Here is a 27,191-nt window from a genome sequence, read left to right as displayed (position 1 = left end):
TTGATAAAAACTTGTTTTATATTATATATATATGCGCATTGTATTGATTCTGTATCTTTTTTTTAAAAAAAAGCTTTTATTTCCCAGTCAGAGAGATCTTCAAGGAATCATCATTTTACAAGTGAAAAAGTGCATTGGTAGAAAACAAAAGGCTCTTCATACACTTTTGTAAAACGGTTATTAAAAGAAAAACCCAGAACAAATATCTGGTATCTTCAATTAAACAACTTTAAACTTATCTCCCTCAAAACTTAAACATGACCTTTTTTACATTTGGATTTAAAATATTTACGTACATATTCTTCAGATTCTGTTGTTGGTCTGTAGCTCCTTCAAATCTATAATGTTCTGAAAACAAAATTACAGTCGCCTCCCTCGAAAATAATCCAGGTTTAACAGTAAAGGCCCACTTTCTTTAAAAGAAGTTAGTATAAAACAACTCACAATGTATTTACACACCAAACGTACAGAAGCACTGCAAAAACCTTAAGTGTTACATTCAAATAATTTACAAACAAGTACAAAAACTCAAACACCAAATAATGGTTATTTCTGAGCGAGTTCGACAGCTTAATAAAGTGCAGTCACTGCATATATTTACTTTTTTAGAAGAGAAGCTCACGGTCCAAACAGGCAAAAAACCTGTCGCCCAGAACCTTACAGAGAAAACTTTGGTTGTATGAAGAATTATTTCATGTTTTTAGCAGCAACTTTAAAGAAGACGCTTCTAATACTACAGTGGCATCCAACAAATATGGCCAGATTAATAATACGTAATAAGCCTGAGAAGAGACATTAAACACATTCATAGCGCATAACTGGCACTCAAAACATGTGGGCGAAAAAAAGACTTCCTGAGTTACTTTGAAATTTTAATGATAAATAAAAACAGGGACCATTAATTTATCTCCTGTGTCTTTTCGGTGACGGAAAATGTTTGGAAGTGTGTCGGGAAGAATGGGCGGCATTTCGATAGTCATCTCTAAATGGCCGCCGCTCTGTAAAGCGGGGATCTGTGGGCCTTTGGTGTGACATGGATAAGCCCCTCCCATCAACGTCCTGCCTCTGTTCTCCGATTGGCCGCCGCTCTGCAAAGCGGGGATCTGTGGGCCTTTCAGTTATTTGGGGGTCTCTAGGGCAGTCCAGAGGTATCGGCCTCGGCATCGAGTTCTGACGTAAAAGACTGGCGCTCGGGTGAGGTCGTGAAGTAGAAGCACGCCCCGTTTCCATTGGAACATGAGGGATGGGTGAGGTCACGGTGCTCGGTCTTCCAACAGGAGGATGAGAGAGACTGCGAGATAGCGAATCATTTTTAAGGATCTTCCTGACGTCGCTTTGGTAATCTCGATCCTGCGTTTTGATTATATTCCCACGTTTTCTAGCATCATCAATCAATGCTCCCCAATCGCTTTGTTCCTGCAGAAACAGATTTCATAAAAAAAAGAGACTTGTTAAAAATATTCAATTAAGATTTATTTATGGAGTTGCTGTTATGTACTTGTGTTAAAGTTACCCTGAGTGTGCGTAGATGTCCGAGTATGAAGAGGCTGAACTTGGCTCTGGTAATCGTTACGTTCAACCTTTGCCGATTACCAAGAAAACTTAAAAGGAAATTGAAAATATTGCATATTGTAAATGGGAAACAGGAATATTTCAGTGGTTTTGCACATACGGTCAAGGACTAATACACAATCATGATGACACACACACGTACACTTACCCAATGGAACCTGTTTCACTACTGGCTCTTACACAAGACACAATAATGCAGTCCATTTCACGACCCTGAAAACCATCCACAGTATCCACTTCCACCCTAAAACACATTCATTTTTATTCATTATTGATGAACCGATATATATGCCTCTCTGTCTTTTACTGAAAGTTTTTTTGATAAGCAAAATAAATGACCAGAAAATGGCATTTGTTTAGATATCACATCTAATGCATATAAAACTATTACTAACTACTACACTGTATACATTCATTTTATACAATAATATCAGCTCAATGTTAGCTACAGGTCCTTGAATTCTTGCTTGGCTGTGAAACCTCTCCACACAATTCTGATCCATGTTCATCGTCTCTCCTTTGACTGAAAACCGAAACATTTTATTTACCACAAGGTATTTTTCCAGCGGCCAGTTTATCGATAAAGCAGCATAGATCGTAAATAAATGTTCCATGTGCACAACCACGGCAATAATTATCTATTATATGTATCTGCAATTGTTTTCAATATCGGACATTGGACAATTTTTTTTAAACGATTGATCAGGGCAGATTACATGCTGGCTATCAAAAGAGCCAAATAAAAGAATGCACGATGACTCGTGTGATTATTTATAATGGGTGACAATGACTTGAAGAGTTTACTCTTTTCAAATTATTATGTTTTAAATCCTAGAAGTGTAAAGCGTGTAAAGCAAAACTGTCTGTATCAGATGATATCATTCCAAGTGATCAAATATTGGCATCGGCACAGAGAGCCACAGGGATGATGTTTTTTCCCAAAAGCGAATTAAGCCTTTTAACTCTTCCGTTCCATCGTCCCTTGTTAAAAGTTTTTTTTTTTTATGGTTTTTTTCCCTTTTACTTCCTCTTTCCCCACCAGCGTTATTTTTTTTTAAAGTTGCCAGCCAGCGGCAGCATTTTTATGAATTTTTACAAGAGTTTAACTCTTTCACCGCCAGCGTTTTTTAAAAAAGTTGCCAGCCAACGCCAGCGTTTTTTGTGATTTTCACCAAAGTTTAATGCCTTCCAGAAAATGTTCTTCTTTAAATATATAAACATACAATATACCTGTTTATAACCGGTTTCATCCTACCTTCAGTGGTTCTTTTGTAATAAGCTTTTGAATATGGGAAGGTTTCTGCAAAAACACCACATTTTGAGCAAAAAGCAGAGATAATTCCATTTTTATGACGGACTTTTCATAGAGATCCTATTCAGAGCGATCTTTAAAACAGACACGGACATGCAGCCGCTTGCCCTAGGGCAATACTTCCGGGTTTAAAAAGTTGCGGAACCTGGTGGATAATAGCGGTATTGCGGAAAGACGGAAAATCTCGTCATTGGCAGAGAAGCGTTTTCTCTTGATTGACGAGATATCTCGTCAATGGCGGCGAAAGAGTTAATGCCTTCCAGAAAATTTTCTTTTTTAATATATAAATATACAATATTTCAAATGAAAGAACAGACCCTCTGCTTTTAAAAAGTTAAAGTTTTATCCCATCTTCATTTGTTCTCTTTTTATCACCTCTCAAATATGGGTAGGTTTCTTAAAAAAAAAAAATACAACATTTTGAGCAAAAAGCTGAAATAATTGCATTTTTGTAAAGGACTTTTGTTAGAGATCCGATTCAGAGTGATTATCAAAACATACACAGAGTTTTTACCATTTTTATTTTCAAATCCTTGGATACTTATGTTAAATTGGTTGGGTAAGAGCACCATCTAGGGGCTGTTTACACTTGGTATTAAGATGTGTTTTCATCGATCGGATCACAAGTGGACGAGAGAGACACATTGCGTTTACACCTGGTATTTAAATCCGTCTCTTTTGTCCACTTTCGACCGCATCTGTCCTGAATACTGTGAGGGGGTGGTCCGTGAGACGGTGGGCGAGTCTCTCTGCTGTCATTCAAACCCGAGCGGGAGTAATTATGAGTTTATATGGACGCAAACTAATATTATGTCGGAGTCCACTGCTTGTTTAGCAAGTATACATGCTGCATAGTGTTTTGTACGTTAATATGTTGGAGCTTTCTCTGAATTTTCAGCGCAATTGATGAAATAGGATCGCTTTCACGCTTTCAAAACGAAACTACGGAGATCAGCCGCTTTAGATGTATCAATGAAAGGCTAAAAATAGCGCTGTTCACCGTATGTTAACGGCAGAAGTCAAAAAAGACGTAAAACTTGTGTCTAATACCTCAGATTAGATAAATGGGCGGAGAGAAGGCGGTCGCGTGTGGCTGTTCTAACGCATTCAACCACATATGCGTTCCGCAACTCCAAAGCGATCCGATCGAAAGTGGTTTCGACTACCTCTGAATGTGGTTGAAAGTGGTCGAAAGTGGACGAGCTCAAAACGTTTTGAACACCGTTTACACCTGGCATTAACGTCGTCCACTTGTAATCCGATCGACGAAAACGCATGTTAATGCCAAGTGTAAACAGCCTCCTAGTGCAGTGGTTCCCAACCTTTTAAGCCCCAAGTACCCCCACAGCTCTATCAGTAAGGCTCAAGTACCCCTTCATCGAAACTAAACCAAAGTTGTGTTTTAAAGACAAATAATTAGTAATATTAATTAATTATTAATTAATTTTAAACATTAAAGTAAAAAGCACTGACTGATGAAGCATGTTTTTTTCAACAAACCACTATTATTGTTTGCATTTTATCAGCTCATTTGCATTTTAAAAGACACACCCAAAAACGGCACATTTTGCTCAGGCCTACAAAATGGCAATTTTGACATGCTATAATTAATTATCTGTAGGGTGTTATTAAATAAAACTTCACATATGGACTCTGGATACGCCAAAGACTTATTTTACAAATTAAAACATTTCATCATATTACCCCTTTAAGGGCCAGATTTACTAACAGCTTGCGCATTATGCGCAAACCATCATTTTGGCGTTAAATAACGACTGAACTTACTAAAGACACGCAGTAGATATTTAGCTCTGAAAAGGTGTTATTTTTGCGACCTTATTGCATATTCATTTGTGGAAGTTTAACTTTTAGAAGCAACATTAATGCGATGAGAGTATTACATTTTGCCAGAGGAACATACTTTAAAAAAAATATATATAGTTTGCCAAGCCATGCTAGGTTTAATTTGCTGGAGAAAAGAGAAGGAGAAGTCAAATCAGGTATTTTAAAACTTCTTTGACCCTTCATCTTTCATCCTCCGGTTCTTAGTGTACTTTTACTTAGCAGGAATTTCACACTCCGCAGTCCGCATTTTCATTGCGATGTCCTGCCGAGGTCTCTTATTTGCGACCCTGTACTAATTTGCGCTGCTTTTAGTAGATTGCAATGGTCATTATAGAAATGTGCATATGTCATTATTGTGCCTGTGTATTTTATTTGCGCCTTTGTGGTAAATCACACGCAAATTTTCAACCCCGGCACTTATTTGGAATTGAGCTCTCACGTTCTTTTTAGTAAATGCCCTAAATTTACTAAAATCTCAATTTAAGTTACTGATAATTAAAGTGTGCAAATAAGTTAAATTATTCTGTTCAAATATAAAGAGAAACAAAATGTGTTAAGACATTCTCTATAAATACAAAATACATCATACGGGACAAAATATGTTAGCCAAAAACAATGCAAAAGTTTTTTTTTGCATGATTTGAAAATGCAATGGCAGCGGGAATGAATATTATAACATTATTTGAACATTATTTATAGTTAATAAACTTTGTGTCTTTAGAAACTATTCAGGTTCATTGAAAATAGTCAGATCGCTCTTAAGTTGGACATCGCTATTGCGTTTTGGATCATGTAGCGCATTACTCTTGACAGCTAATTATATTAATGATAAGATTAAAATTACAAAGTAGTCCTTTTTACAATCTTAGGTAAATGACTGGACAAACGAAAGACATTTTTATTAAAAGTAAATGAGATCAAAGCAAAATGTAAATCTTTTCGTGTACCCCCTGGAAACTCTTCACGTACCCCCTGGGGTACGCTTACCCCCGGTTGGGAATCACTGATCTAGTGAATAATAGCGGAAACATGGATTGCCTTTTTCCTTTAACTGATGAGATAACTTCTCAATGGGGGAGAATAGGGGTGACCCCTAATAAAAGATTTTATGCTTCGATTGGAGAAGCCAGATTTGACTACCAATCTCACAGTTGAATCGACACAGACATGTTATGAAATGAGGATTATTCCATTTTGGCTGGATAAGGGTGCACACATCTGATTTGACAAATAACAGCTTTCTCCCAATACATTAACATACAGCCTATTATCGCTATTATAATACTATAAAAACTAGTCCCCTTGGTATCTTTCAATAGCAGAGGACTATTTTCAGGCAGTGCGTAATATCATAGTGCCTCCAGCAGCCATGTTACGGCATCAAAGTCCTTGATTATTACACCGGAATGAGAGCATAGTTCATAGTCATATCTGCCTAGAAATTCACAACTTAGTCAGTCTTAGTACATGACATAACTACAGAAAAGTCAAGTATTAAATAGGAAAAAAATATCAAAACTCTTTGGTAATTTTTGAGCGCGATGCTAATGGTCAAATCAGATTCAATGAATTATTATTATTATTATTATTATTATTATTATTATTATTATTATTATTATTATTATTATTATTATTATTATTATTATTATTATTATTATTATTGAGTAAATTGAGCTAATTTTAATTTTGTGGTGAAATTGAGCTAATTTTAATTTTGTGGTGAACTTTTCCTTTACCGTCTGTCTTAGTAAAGAATGAAGTTTCGGATAAAGACAACTCACTGGAGGTGCTTGCATTCGAAGTCCGGCTTCCTCATGGCATCCATTATTCTTCGTTTCTGGGCGTTATATGGTGTGATGACCCCCACACGCACAGATTGCTTCTCACTCAGCAGCTTTAACAACATCAGGACCAGTTTCACCTCTTTATTGTTACTAAATGAACTAATGAACAGGGAAACACACAGTAAGTTCAGTGTTCAAAGACATCAAGCGGTATCCGACCGTCCCACCCCATCACTCACTCGCCCTCCTTGTTCTCTCTGCCATCAGTCACGTCGAACACTCGGTAAGATTTGAAGGGCCAGCTGAAGGAACAACGCTTTAGAGCGGTCTCACTGTGGGACAAATACATGCAAAACAAAACAAAAAAAGAGTTTACATATCCACTTAATAAGAAAGTTGAAAATGCTAAACAGCTCGGGCACCTGCACACTTTCAGACAATGACTGCTACTTATGCTTACTACTGAGCACTGCCACAAAACACTGACCACACAAGTGAGCAGTTTTAGCACAAAGTTTCAACATGAGATTATCAAAAAATGAAGCGTTAAAGAGTCGAAGCCTCGGCGGGACGACATCTACACAGACTTTGTTATGATTGGTTTTGCATAGCAGTTCATTGTGTTGAGCACTCACCACTCGCATCGTCCTCTCAATAACCTGATGAGGCGTAACTCTGACACGGTCAATGTCCTTTCCTCCTCCTCATACTGCCTGCACTGGCCCTGCCTACACATTGTGACATCATACAAAATGGGAGTGGTCTAATTTCAAATGATCATCCCTCTCTCGCTCCCTCTCGCTTTCTTTCTTTCTTTCTTTCTTTACACAGATCAAACCTTATGGCATGTTTATGCGTACCAGTCGTTCTTGAGCGTGTTGTTGTAGATGTATTTGGATGGAAATTCGCAGATGTCGGGATGCATGCGATACTGCATGCTGAGGAGGAAGACGGGAGAGGGCTGTGCATTCGACTGGAGGCTTTTGCATAACCGAACCATTAGGGACTGGTCGTAGCCCAACTCCTTGGCTTTCTGTTCAAGTACACAAAGAAAAACACAGATTCATAAATAAGCCAAATAACATCTAAAAATGCATCTAATGTAATTGACAAACAAATCATTTTGAGATACCTGGGAGACCACAGTTGGAGGAAGCTGGTTGGGATCACCAACAAGGATTACAGCCGGACATCGATACAGCATGGGAATCAACGTCTCGGTTTCTTTAGCCTGACTAGCCTAAAGACGTGAAGAGACAAACATGCAGTTCTGAGTCTGAATCATTTGTGAACATTGTGCATTTAGGACTGTATAACATCATTTGTAATTTATTTTATTTAGCAAGTGTTGTGTAATATTCAGGTTCTTGTGCATAATGTAATTTTCACCACTAGAAGGGTGGGGAAACATCAATGTGTCATATTTCCTAAAAAAAATTATATATAAATACATTTTATTTATTTTTTTTTGGTTCCAAATTAAGTCAGAATTGTCTCCGCTGTGTCCGGCTGTCCTCCGAAGACTAGACGGTCTCCTTTCAGTTCTCTTTGCGCACTTCGGAGGCTGCGACCTCCAAAGAACCAGTACTCGCTTTCGAGGACGCATCCTTCAAGGGTTCCATCCTTCGAATTGGGACACAGCTTTTATTTGTGAGGGGATGATTTTTGTAGGTAAAAAAAAAAAAAGAGGAAATTAAACTGTTAATTCAGCCATTTCCCTTAGCTGTTAGGTTTCATTTCCATTTCCCTGTCTGTGATATTTGCATCATGTCTCGGGATGCAAGCTGGCTAGTACAAAAAAATGGTCCCAGGGTGTTATTTGACTTCATGTGACACTGTGCAGACCGATCAGCATGTGACATCCAATACACCCATTTAAACATTTTGTATAATGCACACATTAAATAAAATACATGCAAAAAACGTACATCAGGGTTTCCCGCAGCACTTTGCAGTTCGGGTGGCCCGCCTAAGCTGGGAAACCCTACCGCCTTAACTAGGTCGTCGTCAAAAAAAAAGATTTGCTGCACAAAAGGCCGTCAAGTGAATCTGCAGGAAACCCTGTACATAATTTAATGCCTTAAGACATTAACTAGCAGTCATTAAGTCATAAAAATGTTTTAACTGGAGAAAAGGTATCATGCGAGCACCTCATCAATGATAACGCAGCTGAAGGGCTCGTGTCCGAGTCGTCGGAAAGCATTTTCCAGCACGGTGCTTCCACTGGTGCTGAGCGTACAGCAGATGACGTGAGCATTCTGCAGCACAAGAGCCTGAGATTCCTGACGCTTCCCACGACACTGAGACAAACACAGACAGACAGAAACAAAAAGTGACAAAGAGACAGATATGTTGCTTGGAAGTAGTTACTAAGTAAGTAGTCCATGACCATGAAGAAATGTGTTAGCTCACCTCTTTAATCTTTCGACTCAATCCTTCAATCTCTCTTAAAAGCTCCATTTTCCTCTCAGTAAATCTCTTGAACTGTTAACCAACCAATACGAGAAATTTGAAAAAGCAAATAAAATTAGAGAACAATTTCAAACATTATGCTATACTTTATATACTTTAAATTAACTCTTTCCTCGCCAGTGTTTTTTAAAAAAAAGTTGTCAGCCATCGGCAGCATTTTTTGTGATTATGAAGTTTAATACCTTCCAGAAAATGTTCTTATATTGTATGTTTATATATTTAATCAAATGAAAAAACAGACCCTCAAATATGGGTAGGTCTCTTCAAAAATACCAAATTGAGAGCAAAAAGTAAAAAAAATATTTTTAAAGGAAGGCCATTTTTGTAAAGGTCTTTAAGGACTTGTTTAAACTGTTTTTGGATCACTGGATGCTTTAGTGTTTTCTAAATTGAGTAAGAGCGCCATCTAGTGGATAATAGTGGAAATATGGATTGCTGTAAAAACTCGTCATTGGCAGGGAAACGTTTTCACTTTGACGAGATAGCTTTTCAAAGGTGGAGAAAGTGTTAAAGTATAATATTGCAAATGCCTTAAATTTCTGTGTTCTTTGCCAATTGAACATGTTTTTGAAAGTTAGTTCTTTATTTTAGTGATGCACAGAAATAAAATTTTTGGGCCGAAACGCATACCAAAAATTCTGGATGCCCTTGGCCAAAAACTGACAAATTACCTTTTTGTATAATTAACCCATTTAATCCTAAACCCCTAAAAATACCCTTATCTACTGAGGGTTTTCAGAAAAAAGACTAAGAATTGTCAGCGTCTACCAAAAAGTAATATCTAAGCCACTGTAGCACTTTAGAAACATGAAATAAAAGTAACCGGCGGTAGATGTAATGTTTCTTCATGCAGCATCAGGCGCAAATGGGTTAAATTAATGAAACTAAACAGTCAATATTAATACAATAATTCAGAGTTGGACTACAAGCAAATAAAATAAACTTTTTCTTTCGTTAGAAAACTCATAAAGCCGTTTCGGCTGGAAATTTCAGCGGACGACAATTTGGTCCATCCCCAATTAAAATGGTTTACAAACAAATGTGAGCGGTGAAACTGAATTTATAAATCTCATACCAAACAACAAAATTTGTGTTTGTTATTCACATTAAGTCTATTAATTGTTATTAGCTAACCTAATAACAATTAATAGACTTAATGTGAATAACAAACACAAATAATAGATGCATGTGACCAAAGACTGCCAGTTAAATATATTCAGTGACCGCCCACTGGCGCTGATCCTGGAACTCATGGTTTTAAATTTTTACAGGAGCATCTCCTTTGCTCCAGCGCCCCTATAGGTGTGGCAGATGTATTACCTCAGAAGACCCTTTTTGGGCCTTTGCACAGAGCTTCGAGACAACCTCAATATCCTGGTCCAGCAGCTCCTTTTGCTTCTGTATGTCAGCTTCTACAGTCTGCTGCGTTCGCTCTATACACATATGCAGAATATAAATATATTTACAATTCAAGAGTTTGTATGAGAGGAGTCTTGTGGTGTTTTGCATTCATCTCTCACGTGCTCTAGCTCTGATCTGATGGTCGAGGCTGAATGGTTTCAGTATCTTGGAAATGGTCTTCTCGCTGCCCAACCTCACCAAATTTATGTCACCACAATTACCTGAACACCAAAAAGCCAAAGAGGTGGTCACGAATGTGGCAGACAGGCAAACAGTGGCAGTGAATATGTCTTATGTCGGTCATCGAAGATGTCCGCTACCTTGTGGAGCGTTGATGTTACGACATTTCTCTTTAAAGACCACAATGACTTTCTTCATCAGACTGTCGATGGCAGCATTAGAGGGAGCACAGAGAAGAACACGCGTCCTCCGAGTCTTGGAGGGAAAATTCCCCCCCAGGGCGGCGCTGTTAATATCCTAAACAGACACACATCACAATAAAGTTCCCAAAATGCACCTTGGCAGCTGCATAAAATCAATCCATATTTAATCCACACACAAACCGAAGACAGAAGTTTGTAGAGCAGACCGCCAATGGTTTTACTCTTCCCTGTTCCTGGAGGACCATGAATCAGTAGAAATTTTGGGGTCTTTTGTGTCCTCTTTATCATGGCAAGACCACAGTCTATCGCTCTGGACTGATCTATGTTGTACTCCTAAAATGTAGAGAAAACACGCATAGCTGATTATGTCAGACCAAAACCCAAAGACACTCATGTTAACTAGGGTTAAGAGCAGGGTTCCTCAAATCTTTCCCTGGAGGGCCGGAGCACTGCAGAGATTAGCTCCAACCCTGATCAAAAAAGCCTGAGCAAGCTAATCAAGGTCCTCATGATCACTACAAAAATCACAGGTGGGTAAGTTTGATTCGGGTTGGAGCTAAACTCTGTCGTGCTCCGGCCCTCCAGGGTAAGATTTGAGAACCCTGGTTTAGAGTATACGCTACAGGAGGTGTCACCAACCCTGCTCCTGGTGAGCTATCGCAGATTGAAACCCAGTTCCAACCCACCTGTCTGTAATTATCACACAAACCTGAAGACCTTGATTAGCTGCTTCAGCTGTGTTTGATTGGGATTGAAGCCAAAATCTGCAAGACGGTAGCTCACCAAGAGCAGGGTTGGAGACCCCTTCTCTACAGAAACACACTCTGCTCAAGTATATGAATGCATTTTAATACCACAAGAACACCATATAATGCCAAACTTACTGGTGCATCCATCTTCAGCTGGATATCTTGACTGTGTTTGAAATACGACACGTGTGGAGCAAGAAGAGGACGCAACATTGGTCCATTACGCAATAAACACAGTGCCCGGAACTCCCGAAATGTGCTGATCAACGACCCAATGACTTCGCACCGCACAGACTGAGTGTTCACCGAAGATACATTTCCACGAGTCTGAATAGTCATGTTTACAGTTGGGCCTGTCAAAGCAAAAAGAAGGGTAAGACAGTGGACATACATTTAATCAACCCTTATCAATCTCAGAAGGCCACACACCTGGACCCCTGTTAGAAACGCTGGACCGAGACACATAACCAAAATGAGGCAGTACATGGTGTTCAGCAGGTTCATCGTGTGCATACGCTCCAGTGTTCTCTGGCAGATGTAGCAGTACGAGGTCATCTTCTTTGGGATACAGTTGTCTCCTTTCTTGCTCCCGAGAAAGTTTGGCTAGAAGCAGAGAAACATCATCAAAAGTCCAAATGGTGCAAAATAACTACTGAAATGTTGTTGCAATTGACTGGTCCTGTATAATGTAGGTACTTATTGATACTGTTGGTATAAAGATTGTATTTAATTGAGAAAATAATGTCTGAACTTACCTACGAAGCTGGCACTAGCTGTGCGATTACTGTACTCCATACCCTGGACCTGAGCAAGAACTTCAATCCTCCCCTGCTTGAGCCATTCATTAACCATCTATTAGGAAAGTGAATAAATTAACGACATACAGCACAACTTGATCACAGATAATTTATTCATGCTCCATTGATTAACCTTTGCCTTAGGTTTACAAACCATTAAGATAAATGCCATGTACAGCATAGAAAGAATTATAGATGTAGTCTCACCTCCTCAAATGCATTTATCAGCAGCAGAGGGTACAGGGTATTGAAGTACTCTAGGTAGCTAGTGAATTTAACTGGCACCTCCTTCAGTGGCAGCTGGCATAGATCATCTGGACTGCCAAATGTTTTGAAATTGTCAAACATACGAAACTCCCATTTAAGAATAGCTTGTGTCAAGACCGAAACGTCAAACTTCTGGCTCTGATCCATATTGGGCACTGGTTTGTTAACTGGAGCTTCAGGTCTCTGGTATGTTTTGTAAGATGGCGGTTCAGATGTAGAGCTTATTTTAGTACTAGTGACTGACTTTGGGGCATGGCTCAGTGGTCGAAGAATCGGTTTTGAAGACAACGGCCGTGTGGAATGTGAAGGCGGCAACGGGCGTGCAAATTGTGCAGAAGGCAATGGCTGTGCGAATTGTGGAGGAAGCACAGGAGGGGTCATCTTTGGGGGTGGCATCGCTGGTGCCGCTTGGGCATTCTTAGCTTTAGCAACATTAACCACAGGAGGCGGCTTATCCCCTTTTTCCATTTCCAGGACAAGCGAGGCACTGCGTGAGCTGGGGGCATATATTTTTGTGGTGGAAGGCTTGGCCTTTTTCTGTGACATCGGGGACATCCCAGGCTTTAGGAATAAATTATCATTATTGGAATCAATACGTTTGAAACTGTTTGGATCTTGAAAAGAGGGCAAAGGTTTGTGTGTTGGCAATGCCAGCTGCACGGGGGTTTCTGGTTCACCAACGTCATCATCCAGGTCCATGTCCACAGGATCTCTCTGGGTATGGAAAAATCTTTCATCATTCTCTTCCAATTGCTCCATCTGAGAGCATAGTTCCATGTCGGTGGGTTCCATTTGAGTGAGGAACATCCATTCATCCTCCTCCTCTTCTTTTGCATCCTTAGTGGCTGTGTTCCTCTCTGTGTTGACCGCAACATCAACAGACTCACTGCTTCTGAAGTACTTTGACTCAGTCTTGTTATGTCCATCGACATCATCTCTAGCGTCACAGCTTTCACTGGTATGGTTCGTTTTCATTTCTGTGGCCGGCCTTTTATTATTCTGTTGATGGTCAGGATCTTCCTGAGGGCAGGGAAGAAAATCGAAATCCTCTTGTTCTGCAACCATAGATTTTGATAGGTGCATTTCCCCAGGTTGGGTGCTCTTTGTTGGTTTGGGAGCCAACGTTGTGGGGGATACCCCTGCTGGCCTCTGACGCTTATCACGACTTTGCCTGATGAACTGCATTTCTTGTGATGCCAAAAGTTTCTTGTTGCTTTTTACCAAACGTTTCTTTGGAGAGGACTTAGTGCTGCTCATTCGCTTTTTTACCTGTTGTGGCTCCACATGCACTTTCTGGCCATGGCCCCGCAGTTTAGCGACACTGTCCAGGGAACGCTGTGAAAGATCAAAAGCCTTCCTTTCTTTTTTCTTCAATCCTAAACGTTCAGCTGTTGATTCGGGCTCAACAGCTTTACGAACCTTCTTTGGGGGAACTACAGCAGGGATGCCACGTGAGGCAGAGGCCGAAAAATAAGAGGAAGATGTTGCGGCAGATGACAACCCCGATGTGGATACAGAAGTTGAAGGTGGTTCCTCAACTTCGGGAGATGAAAAGCCGCGCTTCAAGGAATGGCGCCTGACTTTATGAGCAAGCGCCTCAATTATTAATGGTTTTTTAGACTGCACAATGTCTTTCTTTTCAGACTGTACAGTCTTCTGGTTTTTAACTGGCAGAATTTGTGGTTGTTTGAATTGATCCCTGTACTCTACAGGGCTGATTTTGCTGGATGAGGAAGATGCACATGAAACACTTGGCTTTTGAGGTTGCTGCTGTTGTTTAATCTTTTCTTCAGCTTGCTGACAGGCCCTCTCAATGTCCTCATCTTGAATTGCTTCAGTCTCTGAACTCCATGAGGGAGAACCTTCATCAGGAACAGGAGCCACTTGTGGTTTGATTTCAGAGTTCGATTTAGGCTTCGTCACAACTGATGCTTCAAAATCCTCCCAAGCAGATGCCACATATTGCTGGGTCTCAAATTCAAAAACCTGTGATTCACTGAGATCATCATAGTCACGGCCTGGACTTTCGGGTAAGACTGGAGATTTATTCTGCAGTGTAGGAGTCTCATCATTGGGCCCAAGGACCTTTTTTGTTGGCTCCTCATCATTCTCTGAAGTTTCATCGTCAGAGATAATAATGGTAGTAAAACTTTCCTTTGAGGTGCTTATGGTATGCTTTTGTCCATCATCCTTACAGTCTACTTCAGAATCACTTGTTTCAAGCTTCCAGGATTTTCTCAGACGATCTCTTCTGATATCAAGAGGTTCATCATCCTCATCATCATCTACCGCAGATCTTAAACCACATTTCTTTGTAGTTGCTGCCTGTTTTGAAGTCGTCACAGGTTGCAAGGTTAAAGGATGAGAGCTCATAGGTTCTTTTTGGCCACTCCCGACTTGTTCAATCTCTGGTTTACCAGGCTTCCCTTGGGCTATAGCCTTAATCTTTGATAAATTCGTATTATTATTTAATCTGGATCGAATTTCCTGCAGTACTCCCAGGTCTGGTTTAATGTGTGCCAACTCAACAGCAGGTCCCGGATCTGAAACCACAGGATCACTGGGTTCCTTCTTAGCCTCTATTAGGCTTTCAAAACCACTGAAGAAATCCTCATCTGACAAGCAATCATAAAGTGTCTCCTGTTTGATAGGAGCAGACGCATCTCCTGCTCTGCTTGGACCCGCTTCTGAGTCTTCATGCTGCAGTTTATGGAAGTTTGTATTTTTGACAAGAGGAGCGTTTGTTGGTGCCTCGATGGATGAAGTAGAAGGGAAGGACACAGTAGAAGCTGGAGAAGCAGGTCTTGCTGGCATTGACCGAACAATATTTTTTAAACATCGTTCAAGCTCATCTGATTCAGATTTTGTGAGTTTCCAACGTGCATTTGGAACTCTGCGCAACTGCTTATTAAGCAAATTCAAATAATGTGTAGAACGTGGGTCAGATCCGGATCGTATCCCTTCCTTCAGCAGTAGTCGAATCAGAGTGATGCAGCCCACAAGTATGGCACCAACACCATCTCCAGATGCAGGCAGTCTGCCAACTACACCAAGTGTGTTTGAGGTTGAACTCACTCTGTGAATCCCACCCATCATGTCTGGTAATCCAGCACTGAATGCTTCATCAGGCAGGACACTACACATGACAATCACTTCCACCCACTTGGGGGCACAGCGATAAAGTTTGCCCATTCCTCCTTCATTAAAATGTAGCTCAACAATCTGAATAAGGATGCGGGTGAAAAACTCAGTCACTCTGTCGCACACGTTTGTCTGTCCAGTCAGCATGTGTCGATTAATTTGTATCTTATCACAAAGGTAGTGAATGACCTCACTAATGTAGGAGGCATTGAGCTCCGCAAGTTCCATTAAGGAGCGAACAAATGGAATGAACCACAGAAAAGTGCTGCCATAGACACGCATGCTCTGACCCATCTCTGAATCGAGCACGTTGACTAGGGACTGCATATCTTCATAGATCACATAGTTGTTGCTAATACAACTGCTGGAAGATGAGCTGGACGCCTATAAGGTGAAAGCATGAGACAATCAAATACAAGTACTAAAGCAAAGACGACAAAGAGTGCGTTGTTTGTTAAATAAAGTGAAGATACTTACTTGGCTTTTTTTCCCTGAGGCATAACAGTCATATACCATCTGACTGCAAGTCACCATATTGTCATCAGAATCCAGCTCCACCTTAACCTTACTCCTGCCAAGAAAAGCAATTTAAGCATTAAACATAACTAACTTACTGACCAATGGCTGCTAATCACCACATGTCCAGCCAAGGTTCACCAGATAGGATAATGAGTTATGGCTTAAACGATTATATTTTGCCAAACTGCTTCTACTGAAATAGGGCTGTGACGGTTATTATAACCACTGTACGGTTCAAGTGTGACCCCCGATGGTGTGCATGTGAGAAACTACAAAAAATATGAAGTACAATCTTGTCCAGCGAGATGTCTTCAAGTTCGTGTGAACGCCAACGGCCAGACGACTCAGAGTTAGTGCGCTATTTGCAAGGGGAGGCAACTCATATCAGCAGTGGCGTGCCGTGGGGTTTCAGTCAGGGCCTTCAGTAAGCATGTAAACCACATACATACTCATCTGTTACAGCTAACACACCCATATGCAAATAATGCATATATTCGGCCGCACATACAGGCACTCAGCAACATGACAGCTGATCAACAATAAGCCTAAAACAGTATGCTAGGTAAGGGTGGGTTGAACTCAGACTACATTTCACTGCATGTATCATGTAATCCCCTGCACACTGTGTGCATAGGGTCACATCCACATGCTACAGGCTACTATCAGTGCAACACGAACCACTCAATAACAATGTGCATAAGCCCTTAATAATGCTTATTTTCAGATACAAACCACAATCTGCATGATACAATACTCGACAAGTAGTAAAGCACTCACCCGTCACTTTTCAGTCACATACCCGAGGACATAAGAGCTGCGCTGTGTTACTGAAGTCAGTCGTCTCATCCACCATAACTGCCACAAATTTTTTATTTTTTTTATTTCTTCTTTGATGTGATCATTTAACACTTCTGACACTGCATTTATTATATGGTTTAGATTTTTTCCTGACGGTCCTGTAAAAACTGTGGCCGTGGCAAGATGATGTCGCAAGTCAGCATCATGCTCCGCTATAGCGTTAACAATTCCAAGTAATTACCCCTGTTCAGCGAATCTTCATCGTCTCCCAAAAAGAGAACACAGTCACTCACTAAGACGCTTCAGAATGTCCCGGTTCTTTCTGACCCTCTCATTGTGGACGCTGATCTCCCGTTTTCTCTACTCGTTAAGTTCCAAATCCACAAGACTTTCACCAAAAGTTTTTAAATGCATGACTGACATTATTATGGCGCTCGGAGCCTTGGTGTTTAAGAGCTGCCTTCGTGAAGCTGTCCAGACTGTCAAAGCCAGAATCATTCCATGTCCCTTTACTCGTATTAAAAAGTAAACACGGCCAACAAAATAACTTCTTGTGCTGGGGCAAAAAGATCGCGTGTATCTGCAACAGCGGATGTCATTTTCTTTAATAACTGAATTTCGCGCTCACGTTGGAAATTGACGACAGACGTCAGGGGTAGCGCTGGGCACGTCGCTAGACCCGGAGGACGTGCAGTCAATAAACGTCAAAATTTGATTGGTTGATGTTTCTGTCACTAATGATTGTAACAAATCAGATGTGTTGTCCTTCAACACAAGCCTAGCAGTATCTGTAGAGCTGCCCCCAGCTGAATAAGCTGCTTTTTATGTGAATTTTTGAGAGTACTCCGGTTCAACCTCAACAAAACTAACGAATTTTGCGGACATTACACCAATGAAAAAAAATAGCATACTAAAGAAAAACATTTAACACTTTGTTGTTGGGGAAAAAATTATTTTTGATTTTATTTTAGGGCCAGCAGAGAAGGCCCTGCTGGTCCTGATGGCCCACCACTGCATATCAGTGATGACCTGTTGGCTTGGAGGCGGAATACAAACCAACAAACATATATAGCCAATCTGCTTCTACTGATGTTATAAAAAAATATATCCCACAAAAAAAACTCGAATTGCGTTTCACAGGTAATTTACATACAGTTCTTGATTTGAAATTTGAACTTTCTTACCCTGTGGTTTTCTTCTGGATATTTCTTATTTCTGCAGTATAGCTGGCTGCTCCAGTTATGGTCTGAAAAGCCAAAATAGGGTCGACCTGACCCCAGATCTTAGAACCGAGACGGTCCAGAATTACCATAAAACACTGAAGGGCTGGCCAGAACGGGTCAGATGCCGGGTCATCCTCTGACATGAGAACAAGTTGGAGACAAAATTTTAATACTGGTCACATTCACACCTTATCCAATACTCTTTAAGGTAGAAGACATTAAAAACTGTGGAACATAACAACGACATACCATGTTTTAACTCATCCATTGTGTTAAGTATGCAGAGAGGGATATTAAACTGATTAAACTGCCCCATAAACAGAGAGTCCATTGCTTCGGCGCTGAGCTGTGTTAGTAACATACAGATGCCTAAAGGGACCAAAGATCAGAACTTCAAAAATATCAAATTACAAGCTTAAAAAAGAAAAACCAACTGCATGGTATAAAATAGACACTATAGCTTTATCAAGGTTAACCTAACACCATGGCCAAACCAGATGCCACATGTCAACATGAAGTAACTTTCCCATTCTTGTTTACTGCATGAGGTCATAACCATCGGGTATCTTCTGATTGGCTGTTGAGAGTTATTATAAAGATGCATATGCCTCAGATTACAATGTAAAAGATTAAAGTTTTTAATTGTCTAGCACCTGGTTAGGTCACACTGTCAATCTTATTGTAGGGTCAATCTTATGTTTCTAACCTAGCCAGTAGTTCTTCTTATTGTGTGAATCATAGAGGTGAGAGGGCAGTCTCGGCACTGAACCGCCTGCATAAGAATCAGGATCTGAAGCCGGTAAATCCACACAAAATCCCAGCTCAATGACATAAAACATGCAAGTGAAAATTTCTTGAAGGTCATAGTAGGAGTCCCGGTCCACACTCTTCATTGTCTTTGCTGCATCGATTGCCCATCGTCGCACCTGGAATAAAAAGCAAACACATTACAGATCTGGAAGTGTGAGAAGACGTCCATGATGGAGCTTTGGTCGAATAACCATTATGGCTGAATAACCTTTTCGTTGGGATGAACAAGCAGCATATATGTTCCTTGATACTTCTCAAACACGGCCAAAGAATGATTCATGTCCTGTAGCATACATAAAGCCTTCACCGCCATGTCACCTGTAGAGAGACACAGAGAGAAAATGAATAGGTAGAATATTTTCCATATAGATGGCAAATTTTCATTTTGGGAAAAAACTTTGATCAAATCAGTTTTCAGCATTTTGTGTTAATATGACTTACACAGCTCACGGTAACAAAGCAGGTACGGATATTTCAGAACTTCAAACAGCGGGAAGCGAAGACTGTTCTGGAATTCTATAGGTGACATCTTTGACACGAGTTCGACACCATCATCTTCAATGATAAAGAGATCATCATCCTCATCCAGCTCCTGATCCAACACAGATCCCAACACACGCAGTAGTCGAGTTTTCTCCATTTCCCACAAAACCTGGCATGAGTTTTATTTATTAAATCTATGTGTGCATGAGACAACAACAACTTGTTTTTATTGCACGCGTTGACATCTCATCCCTCCATATAATCTCTCCTGTGACTGCATCACGAGTGTGCAATAATGTTTTTCTTTTGCAAGTTGTAATTGCAACTATGGCTGTCGCGATTATAAAAATTGGCTGAGAGATATATATATATATATATATATATATATATGGGCTGTCAATAGATTAAAATATTTAATCGCGATTAATCGCATGATTTCATGAGTTTACTCGTGATTAATCGCAAATTAATCGCACATTTTTATCCGTTCTAAATTTACCTAAATGTAACACTTTTAAAGTTTTTAATGCTCTAATCAGCATGAATTTGGATAATATATATATATGCTATATGCAAATGTATGTCTACAACAGCCTGTTTACATTTTCAACAGAACCATCAGCCATAGTTTTATATATGATTTTCCCTTTAGAAGACCTTGTTCTTTCTCCATTTCTGTTTGCTGCTGCATCATTTGTGACCTGTGCTGGCAAATTGAGTTGGGATAAGCAAATTTTCAAAAAGGTTTCATTTATATTTTAAAATTCTCTATTAAAAAACTTCAAAACAATTGGAACAATATGGAATATGACAAAGCATGACAGAACTATACCCGTTTACGCAGAGCAAAAACAATATCAATATATGTTACATATATGTTTTTATTTTATTGTTTAATTTTGACATTGAGACAGACTGCTTTAAGATACTGTATACTAATGCAAGGGTTTAATATAATGTTACACAACAGATACTTTTCCTTAACAGATAACCAAACATTCACTTCAGATATAACAGATTATAGGTCATACCTGCGTGAATTCTTGTCAAAATAGATATTTTAAAAAATGTAATTTTGTGTTAGATGTTTATATATATATATGCGTGTTTGTGTACTTGCGCTTTAGACGTCTGCGTCAGACATTGCTTTTGAGCCTTGTCACTCTTAATAACTCTTTTAACATCAATCAGGTCCCGAACTTTATCTCTCTTAATAATTATTTTAACATCAAGAAAATCCTGCAGTCTATTTTCTATAATTTCTGAATGCTTTAAAAACGAAACTAAAAAGTGAAAGACGCATCTGCTTTATATGGATTTGGGACGGTACACCTCACAGAAAACGTACAGATAAAGATCATTTTAGATGTTTAATGACCATTTAGAGCATTGGATTCGCTAGACGAGAGCTTAATGTTCTTATTTTTATGAAAAGCTCCGTCTCATCTAGACAGCGCGGGTCACTTGCTGCGTCTCAGTTCATCCAGCTGTGGGTCAAACAGAAATTGCGTGTTGCGTTAATCGCGCGTTAATAAAATTAGTGCCGTTAAAATGAATTTGCGTTAACGCGTTATTAACGCGTTTATTTTGACATATATATATTTTTTTTTTTTTCAAAAACTGAAAATTCTTAAGAAATTAACACTATAAAGAGTCTGAAAAATAAATAGAGACCTTAAATAGAGACCAATCCTAGTATGGTCATTAGTAATGGACCACATGTCTGTAGTGGCTGCAAAAAATCCTGACAGATCCTTAAGAATAGCATCCTTCACTTCCCTAAATGTGGAATTGCGGTTTTGGAAATGTGCGTTTTACCTGGCAGTTTATACTACATATCAAGTTTTGCTGCATTTCTTAATCTACAGTATTTTTCCACTGTTTTGAATGGTTTGCAATTTATCCTGTTACACTGTCAGTTAAGGAGCATTTATACAAGCGCTGAAGCTCACTCTTGTGTTTTTAAAGAGATGTGCAATCATTGCGGTGATCTTTAATCATTGTGACAGCCCTAATTGCAACATTCAAACATTATATTAATATTTTTAGATTTTCTTTACTTGTCTTTTGAATTTTGCTGGATTGAATTTGTCTCAATGGTAGGGCTGGGCAATATATCACATGGAATTGCCATGCGCATCTTGTCAGTAAGGTCGGTTCCTTGATTAGTAGTAAATTCCCATTACCTGCTTTCAGGTGGAGTAGCATTAACTACACAGAGCCGTAGTTCATTGACAACTTGGCAACATCACATTCATTATCGTGGGCGATATTGCCTAGCTTGCCAGTGAACTACGGGATCAGAAAGTTCCCTCAAACATTTATTCACTATAATGCAGGTAGATTTAGCAACACATAAAATTAAAATATATTTTAATTCACAGACCAACTGTATTAACTTATTGTTAATACAAGAACTTGAGGACAAGATGCACAATCGTAATCTTATCAAAATGGAAAGAGTACACATTGTCTTTATACTAACAATAATCTGGAAGCACAACCATCTATATCTCTAGATCTCTAGATATATATTGTTAACTAAACTTCCTCTTGGGAAAGTCCCTTTGTGAACTTTACAGACCCTTGTTCCCTCGATTTTGACAGAGGAAGCGAGTCCAGATTGCTCCATCTTCAGCTTGACTTCATAAATAGATCGGTCTGCACATCACCGCAGACAAAGGTGAAATTGACGTTGAACCACGCTCTTGCGCGATCACACTGCGCAATTCACACCATAACCCAAGTGATTCATGCCCAAGCCCACCTCTGCAAGCCGGCCACGGTATGGAGCGGTCATACTAGTGGTGTGCTTGTGCAACTCTTGTCTGTTGTATTTGCGTACCTTGTGTAGTTCAGGGACTTTTTCTCTTGATCTGTGATACTCCACCACACACTCCATACAACAGCTGAGGTCTTCATTTAGAGAATCCATCTCACGTTCAGAAAGTTTTCCTGAACTGTAGCGACGTAACAGGGTTCTGATGGCCTCATCTCCCTCCACATCCAACGACGTGGTACACCACATACACTTCTCCATCATAATCCTCCGTGCATGCTTGAAAACACAGACATGGACCGATCAGTATTTAAAGTTTTACAAGTTTTTCAAAGTTTTAATGCTTATCTTTTCCTCCTTATTTTCAAGTCCTGGATGTAACCAGAAACAGATTAGACAAGGATGTGCCCACACAGTCAAAACCTTGTTATACATATCAAAACATATTATAAATACTTTTAAACCCATCAATTTTTATAGGATCTCATATTAATAGAGACCCTACAATGGACTTTTGCCGATGATAGGTGACAGGTGATAGATGATAGATGACAGCCCCCTTCAAATTTCCACACAAATGTGTGAAAACACAAAAAATATGTATAAGATGATAAGGTAATAATCAAGAACTTAATTAACTCTTTTTGATATACATCACCATTCACAACAAAATCAGTCATAAGGGTACATTTTTTGAAATTGGTTTGTTAAGATAGCACAATATTTCACAGAGACTTAACTATTTGAAAAAAATTGAGAAAATAGTCCATGCAGAAAAACGCAATTATGCAAATCGCATGATTCAACGCAGAATCAGACCAAGTCCGCATATTTATGTAGGGCCGCACTTTCACAGCATAAATTGCATATTTCTGTGCACAAAATATGGGGGCTTGCATGATTTCATTATCAAATATCTTAGCAGAAAGTTGAAAAATATTGTATCTACTTTACACATGCGCAGCTATGAATAAGCCAGCTGTGTAAAACCATGCATTATTTTAACTTTTTAACTGTATGAATCCAGCACACAGCATTTCCCAATTCTGTTCCTTTTCAATCTTAATAACATAGCCTTCTTTTGTTTTCTGAGGCAGTAAGGTTGTTGTATCACATATAGTGTGCATATGAAATGGAAGTATGGGATATTTATTGATTGAAATTAGTGTATACATTCATTAGGACAAAGGGCACATTGTGAATTATGGTTATGAATATATATATATATATATATATATATATTAAATAAAAAAAGAATAATAAATAAAATACTGCTGCAAAGTTCTCCACTAAATAACATACCTTTTACATTATTTTAAAACAGTAGATAAATCTTTTCTTAAACTTTTTCCTCTAAAACCTTGCACTAAACTAACAAATTCAATTCCTAGATACATTTATGAACTATTAGCCCACATTTTTGCCACCAAAAAAACATATTCCATCAAATTTTTTAAGACAACATGCAGCGAGATCAAGGATTTTTGCCCACAACGATCACAAAAAAAAAACTCTGGGTGTTTCTGGAAGAAAATAAGGAATACGATTGTTTTGAACCATATAGGGATGGTTTCCCAGACAGGGATTAGCTAAACCAGGACTAGACCTTAGTTTAATTAGGAAAATATAACTAGTTTTTGAACAACCGTGCCTTACTAAAAACATTACTTGTGTGCAATTTAAGACAAAACAAAGGGCATGTATTTTAAGATATGTCAGTGCAAGATGTTTTCAGTTTGGCCAGCTCTTACATTTATTTGTCTAGGACTAGTCTAATCCCTTTTCGGGAAACAGTCCCTGTATGTACTTTTGGCTATTGCTTCAAATATATCTGCTACTTATGACTGGTTTTGTGATCAAAGTCACATATCATTAAATGTTAAAGCCTAAAAATAAAATATGCTTTTTGTTTCATTCTGTGAACTGGTCCTGCACGATATGGGGGGGCTGGCTGACATTGCGTGACATTTCAGCAGATGACATTAAAAGCTTTGAAATCATTGATTTCACATCTGTATTTCTTATATTTCTTCTCTTGTATTTCTTATATACTTTTTTCCTTTTACAGAGAATTGACGGATTTCTCTCTGATATTTTAAACCGTTATCATAGCATAACACTGGCAAAGGCATCCAAAATCATTTTCCTTTTGAAATTAATGCTCTGCGATGTAACTATTGAAATGATATATTGTGCAGCCCTCTCAATTTCTAAATAAAATTAAATTAAGTTGCAGAAAATGATAACTAGACAGTGATTACATTTTACAGTATATACTGTACATTAGTGTTGTGCCGATAGACGATAGTATCGTGTATCGACGATCGTCCGACATATCGCCAATGGCAGGCTTTCATGGCGATAGTCATGACGATAGTTGGCGAATGGTTGTTATTATCATCATCATCATAGTTTTGCATGCTTTTCCTCGCATGAGGGTTTGTGCTTCACTTTACGCGGAGAGCTTGTAGAGAGAGAGTTCCTTCTTGCACGCAGATGCACTTAATGCGCGCGTCTCGGACTCGTTCTAGCACCTAAATCCAGCGCGTGGATGAGCAGCTACGCTTCCCTCTGTCTCACATGCACGCGCTCTCGCATCTGTCCGAAGTCTAAACATAAACTGAAGTAGTAATCCTTATGTATTTGTGCGGTTTAATGCGTTTCATGCGAGCTGAGGCAAACTATTCCTTTTGTTTAAAATATAACCCGCTGCACAGAGCTGCGCTCTGTCTGAACTTGAAGTCAGATAGTAATCCTGTTTATGATATGCTTTTCAAGGAGTTTTAGCAATACATCCCTCGTGTTTAAAATATGATTGTGTTCCGCTGGACCAGTGTGTTTAAAAAGGCACCTCTGAGAGCACCACTGCTTGACACGTGTAACCTATTGCAACAGCACTAAACAAATGCATTTAATTATTTTGATGTGCGCTGCGTGTGTCTGCGCAGGTGCATGTTTTTACAGTCATTAAGTAATCGTGTTAAAAATCAGGATTATGATTTTTCCCATAATTGAGCAGCCCTATCTCTGACATTTTCTTGCACTAGAGAGGTTGTTAGCGCGCAGAGGGTTAAAACCAGCGCGTGTCCTGTTCTCCCTCTCTGGCACGCAAAGAGCGTCTGGGCTTTAATGACGCACTCAGATTAATGGCATTAGTTTTAAGAAAGATGCATTCATGACGGTGTTGCTCTTGTTCTTTTTTCCACCAATCAAGTCTTGTCATAAATGAACAAATAAATAAATGAGTAAACTACTGCCCCGCCCCCCGATACTATCGTGTATCGCCGATCTCACAGGCTGACGATAGGACGATCTCAAAATGGGGCATATCGCCCAACACTACTGTACATTTAATTATTTTCCAATTGTGTGGTTCTGTTTCTTCTTTTATGTAAAGCTGCTTTGAAAACAATGCAACGTTGCAAAAAAGCGCTAGCCTAAATAAATTTGACTTTGAAATCACAATGTTTTCCGACCTTAAATAAAAAAAAAGTTCATATTCATTTTTAAACAACACAATACTTATGATTTACATTTACATGCATTTAAGTTAAGGATGTGAACGACTATTTTTTCCAAAAAGAAAAGGTATTTAGGTTTTGTTTAACCACAGGGTTAAAGCACGCTGCTACAGAAGGTTCAATTTGTATGCTTTTTTTGTTGAAATAGGGCTGATTTTTAGGGTTTATGAAACCACAGCATTCGGTCATGCTCGCTGTCTTTCATAGGGGTTTAAACAAAGATTTTTTTTCTTGAAAAAAAAAACTGATACGGGAGTGGAATGACATGTAAATATTATTGGTCATGACTACTAGATGCAAACTTTGAGTGGTATATTTTTCCAGAGTTATATACACACAGGTGCATGACTATAAAAAGTGTCATGATCAAAAAGATGCTTTAAGTGAATGTGAAAAACAAGCTGACCATTTCTGCAACACCATTAGTAAGAAATTTAGGTCAAGGAGGCAACAAAAGATAAGGAGCCAATTGCCAAAGGCATAAAACCACCTGGAGAGATAAGTATTGGAAACAGTGTGAAAGAGAGATTGGGGGATCAGCAGAATGCCCCATAAACCACCTTTAAAAAAAAAAAGCTTGAACAAAAGCTTACCAAATTATTTGTTTTTAAAAAGATATGTATTATTAATAGTGTTCTACAACAATAGAAATCAATATTTTGATGCAGGACTTGGCATATTAAAGTTAAGTGTTTTCCTGAGGGGAAAAAACTCATTCTAGTAGAGTGAGGTCATGCATCCAGCTCCATTTCAGCAGCAGATTCGAGTATAACGTTACTTTTGACTATTCATCCTCAAACTTGTGCAAACAAAAGGAATATTGAAAACTCAGCTTAAGTTTCCATGCAAAGGTGTCCTGTTTTGACGTGACGCACATGAACCACACCAAGCAAACATTAAAGTGCCAAACCCATCAGACAACAAGCAAAAACAAAAGCTTTCCACAAATAGTCCTGCAAAACACAAGTTCAGCAACTAACGCTAATAAATGCACACAAACATAACTTACAGCATTATGACTTTGACAGAAATAGGGAGAATATGAACACGATTTTGAACTTAAAGTCTGTCAAAGCCATAAATAACTGAAGTGCACGACAAGCTAACTTTAGCTCCTCAAAACACACGAGTGTAAATAAACAAATGCTTTTAAATGTCAACTGCTTTAAAAACTCAACAAACAAAATAAACATATTGCATAACATATTACCTACAAAGCGCCAAAAGAGGAAAGCTCGTAACTTTCAAGTCTTCATCTCTATTGTGAACGCCAAAGTCTCCTCAGTATATTTTGCATTCACTCTCGCTTCCACTGAAAGCACGCCTCCAGCCGAG

The 27,191-nt window shown here is 39.0% G+C and overlaps 1 protein-coding gene across 3 annotated transcripts; it reads right to left on the bottom strand.

The window, feature by feature from the left end:
* setx (senataxin) lies at positions 1 to 27,191 on the bottom strand. Of its 3 annotated transcripts, none has more exons than XM_065243765.1 (26): positions 27,067 to 27,191; positions 22,402 to 22,614; positions 19,515 to 19,725; positions 19,282 to 19,391; positions 18,970 to 19,189; positions 18,513 to 18,632; positions 18,225 to 18,399; positions 16,201 to 16,294; positions 12,523 to 16,107; positions 12,274 to 12,370; positions 11,948 to 12,121; positions 11,654 to 11,871; positions 10,950 to 11,102; positions 10,707 to 10,863; positions 10,506 to 10,607; positions 10,306 to 10,418; positions 8,926 to 8,997; positions 8,664 to 8,813; positions 7,646 to 7,753; positions 7,374 to 7,546; positions 7,149 to 7,241; positions 6,753 to 6,845; positions 6,511 to 6,672; positions 1,721 to 1,816; positions 1,514 to 1,601; positions 1 to 1,416 (listed from the first exon to the last, which is right to left on the bottom strand). In XM_065243765.1, exons 2-26 carry the CDS (start codon positions 22,597 to 22,599, stop codon positions 904 to 906), a joined length of 7,275 nt encoding a protein of 2,424 aa, XP_065099837.1. In that variant the 5' UTR covers positions 22,600 to 22,614; positions 27,067 to 27,191; the 3' UTR covers positions 1 to 903. The 3 variants fall into 3 exon arrangements, with proteins under 3 accessions (XP_065099837.1, XP_065099838.1, XP_065099839.1); XM_065243766.1 differs by having other exon boundaries at positions 27,071 to 27,186; XM_065243767.1 differs by lacking the exon at positions 7,149 to 7,241.

Source organism: Paramisgurnus dabryanus, chromosome 18 (genome assembly GCF_030506205.2).
Source record: "Paramisgurnus dabryanus chromosome 18, PD_genome_1.1, whole genome shotgun sequence".
In the NCBI taxonomy this organism is placed as follows: Eukaryota; Metazoa; Chordata; class Actinopteri; order Cypriniformes; family Cobitidae; genus Paramisgurnus; species Paramisgurnus dabryanus.
Note: the sequence above shows the minus strand (reverse complement) of the source record. Positions and strands in the feature narration are given on the sequence as shown.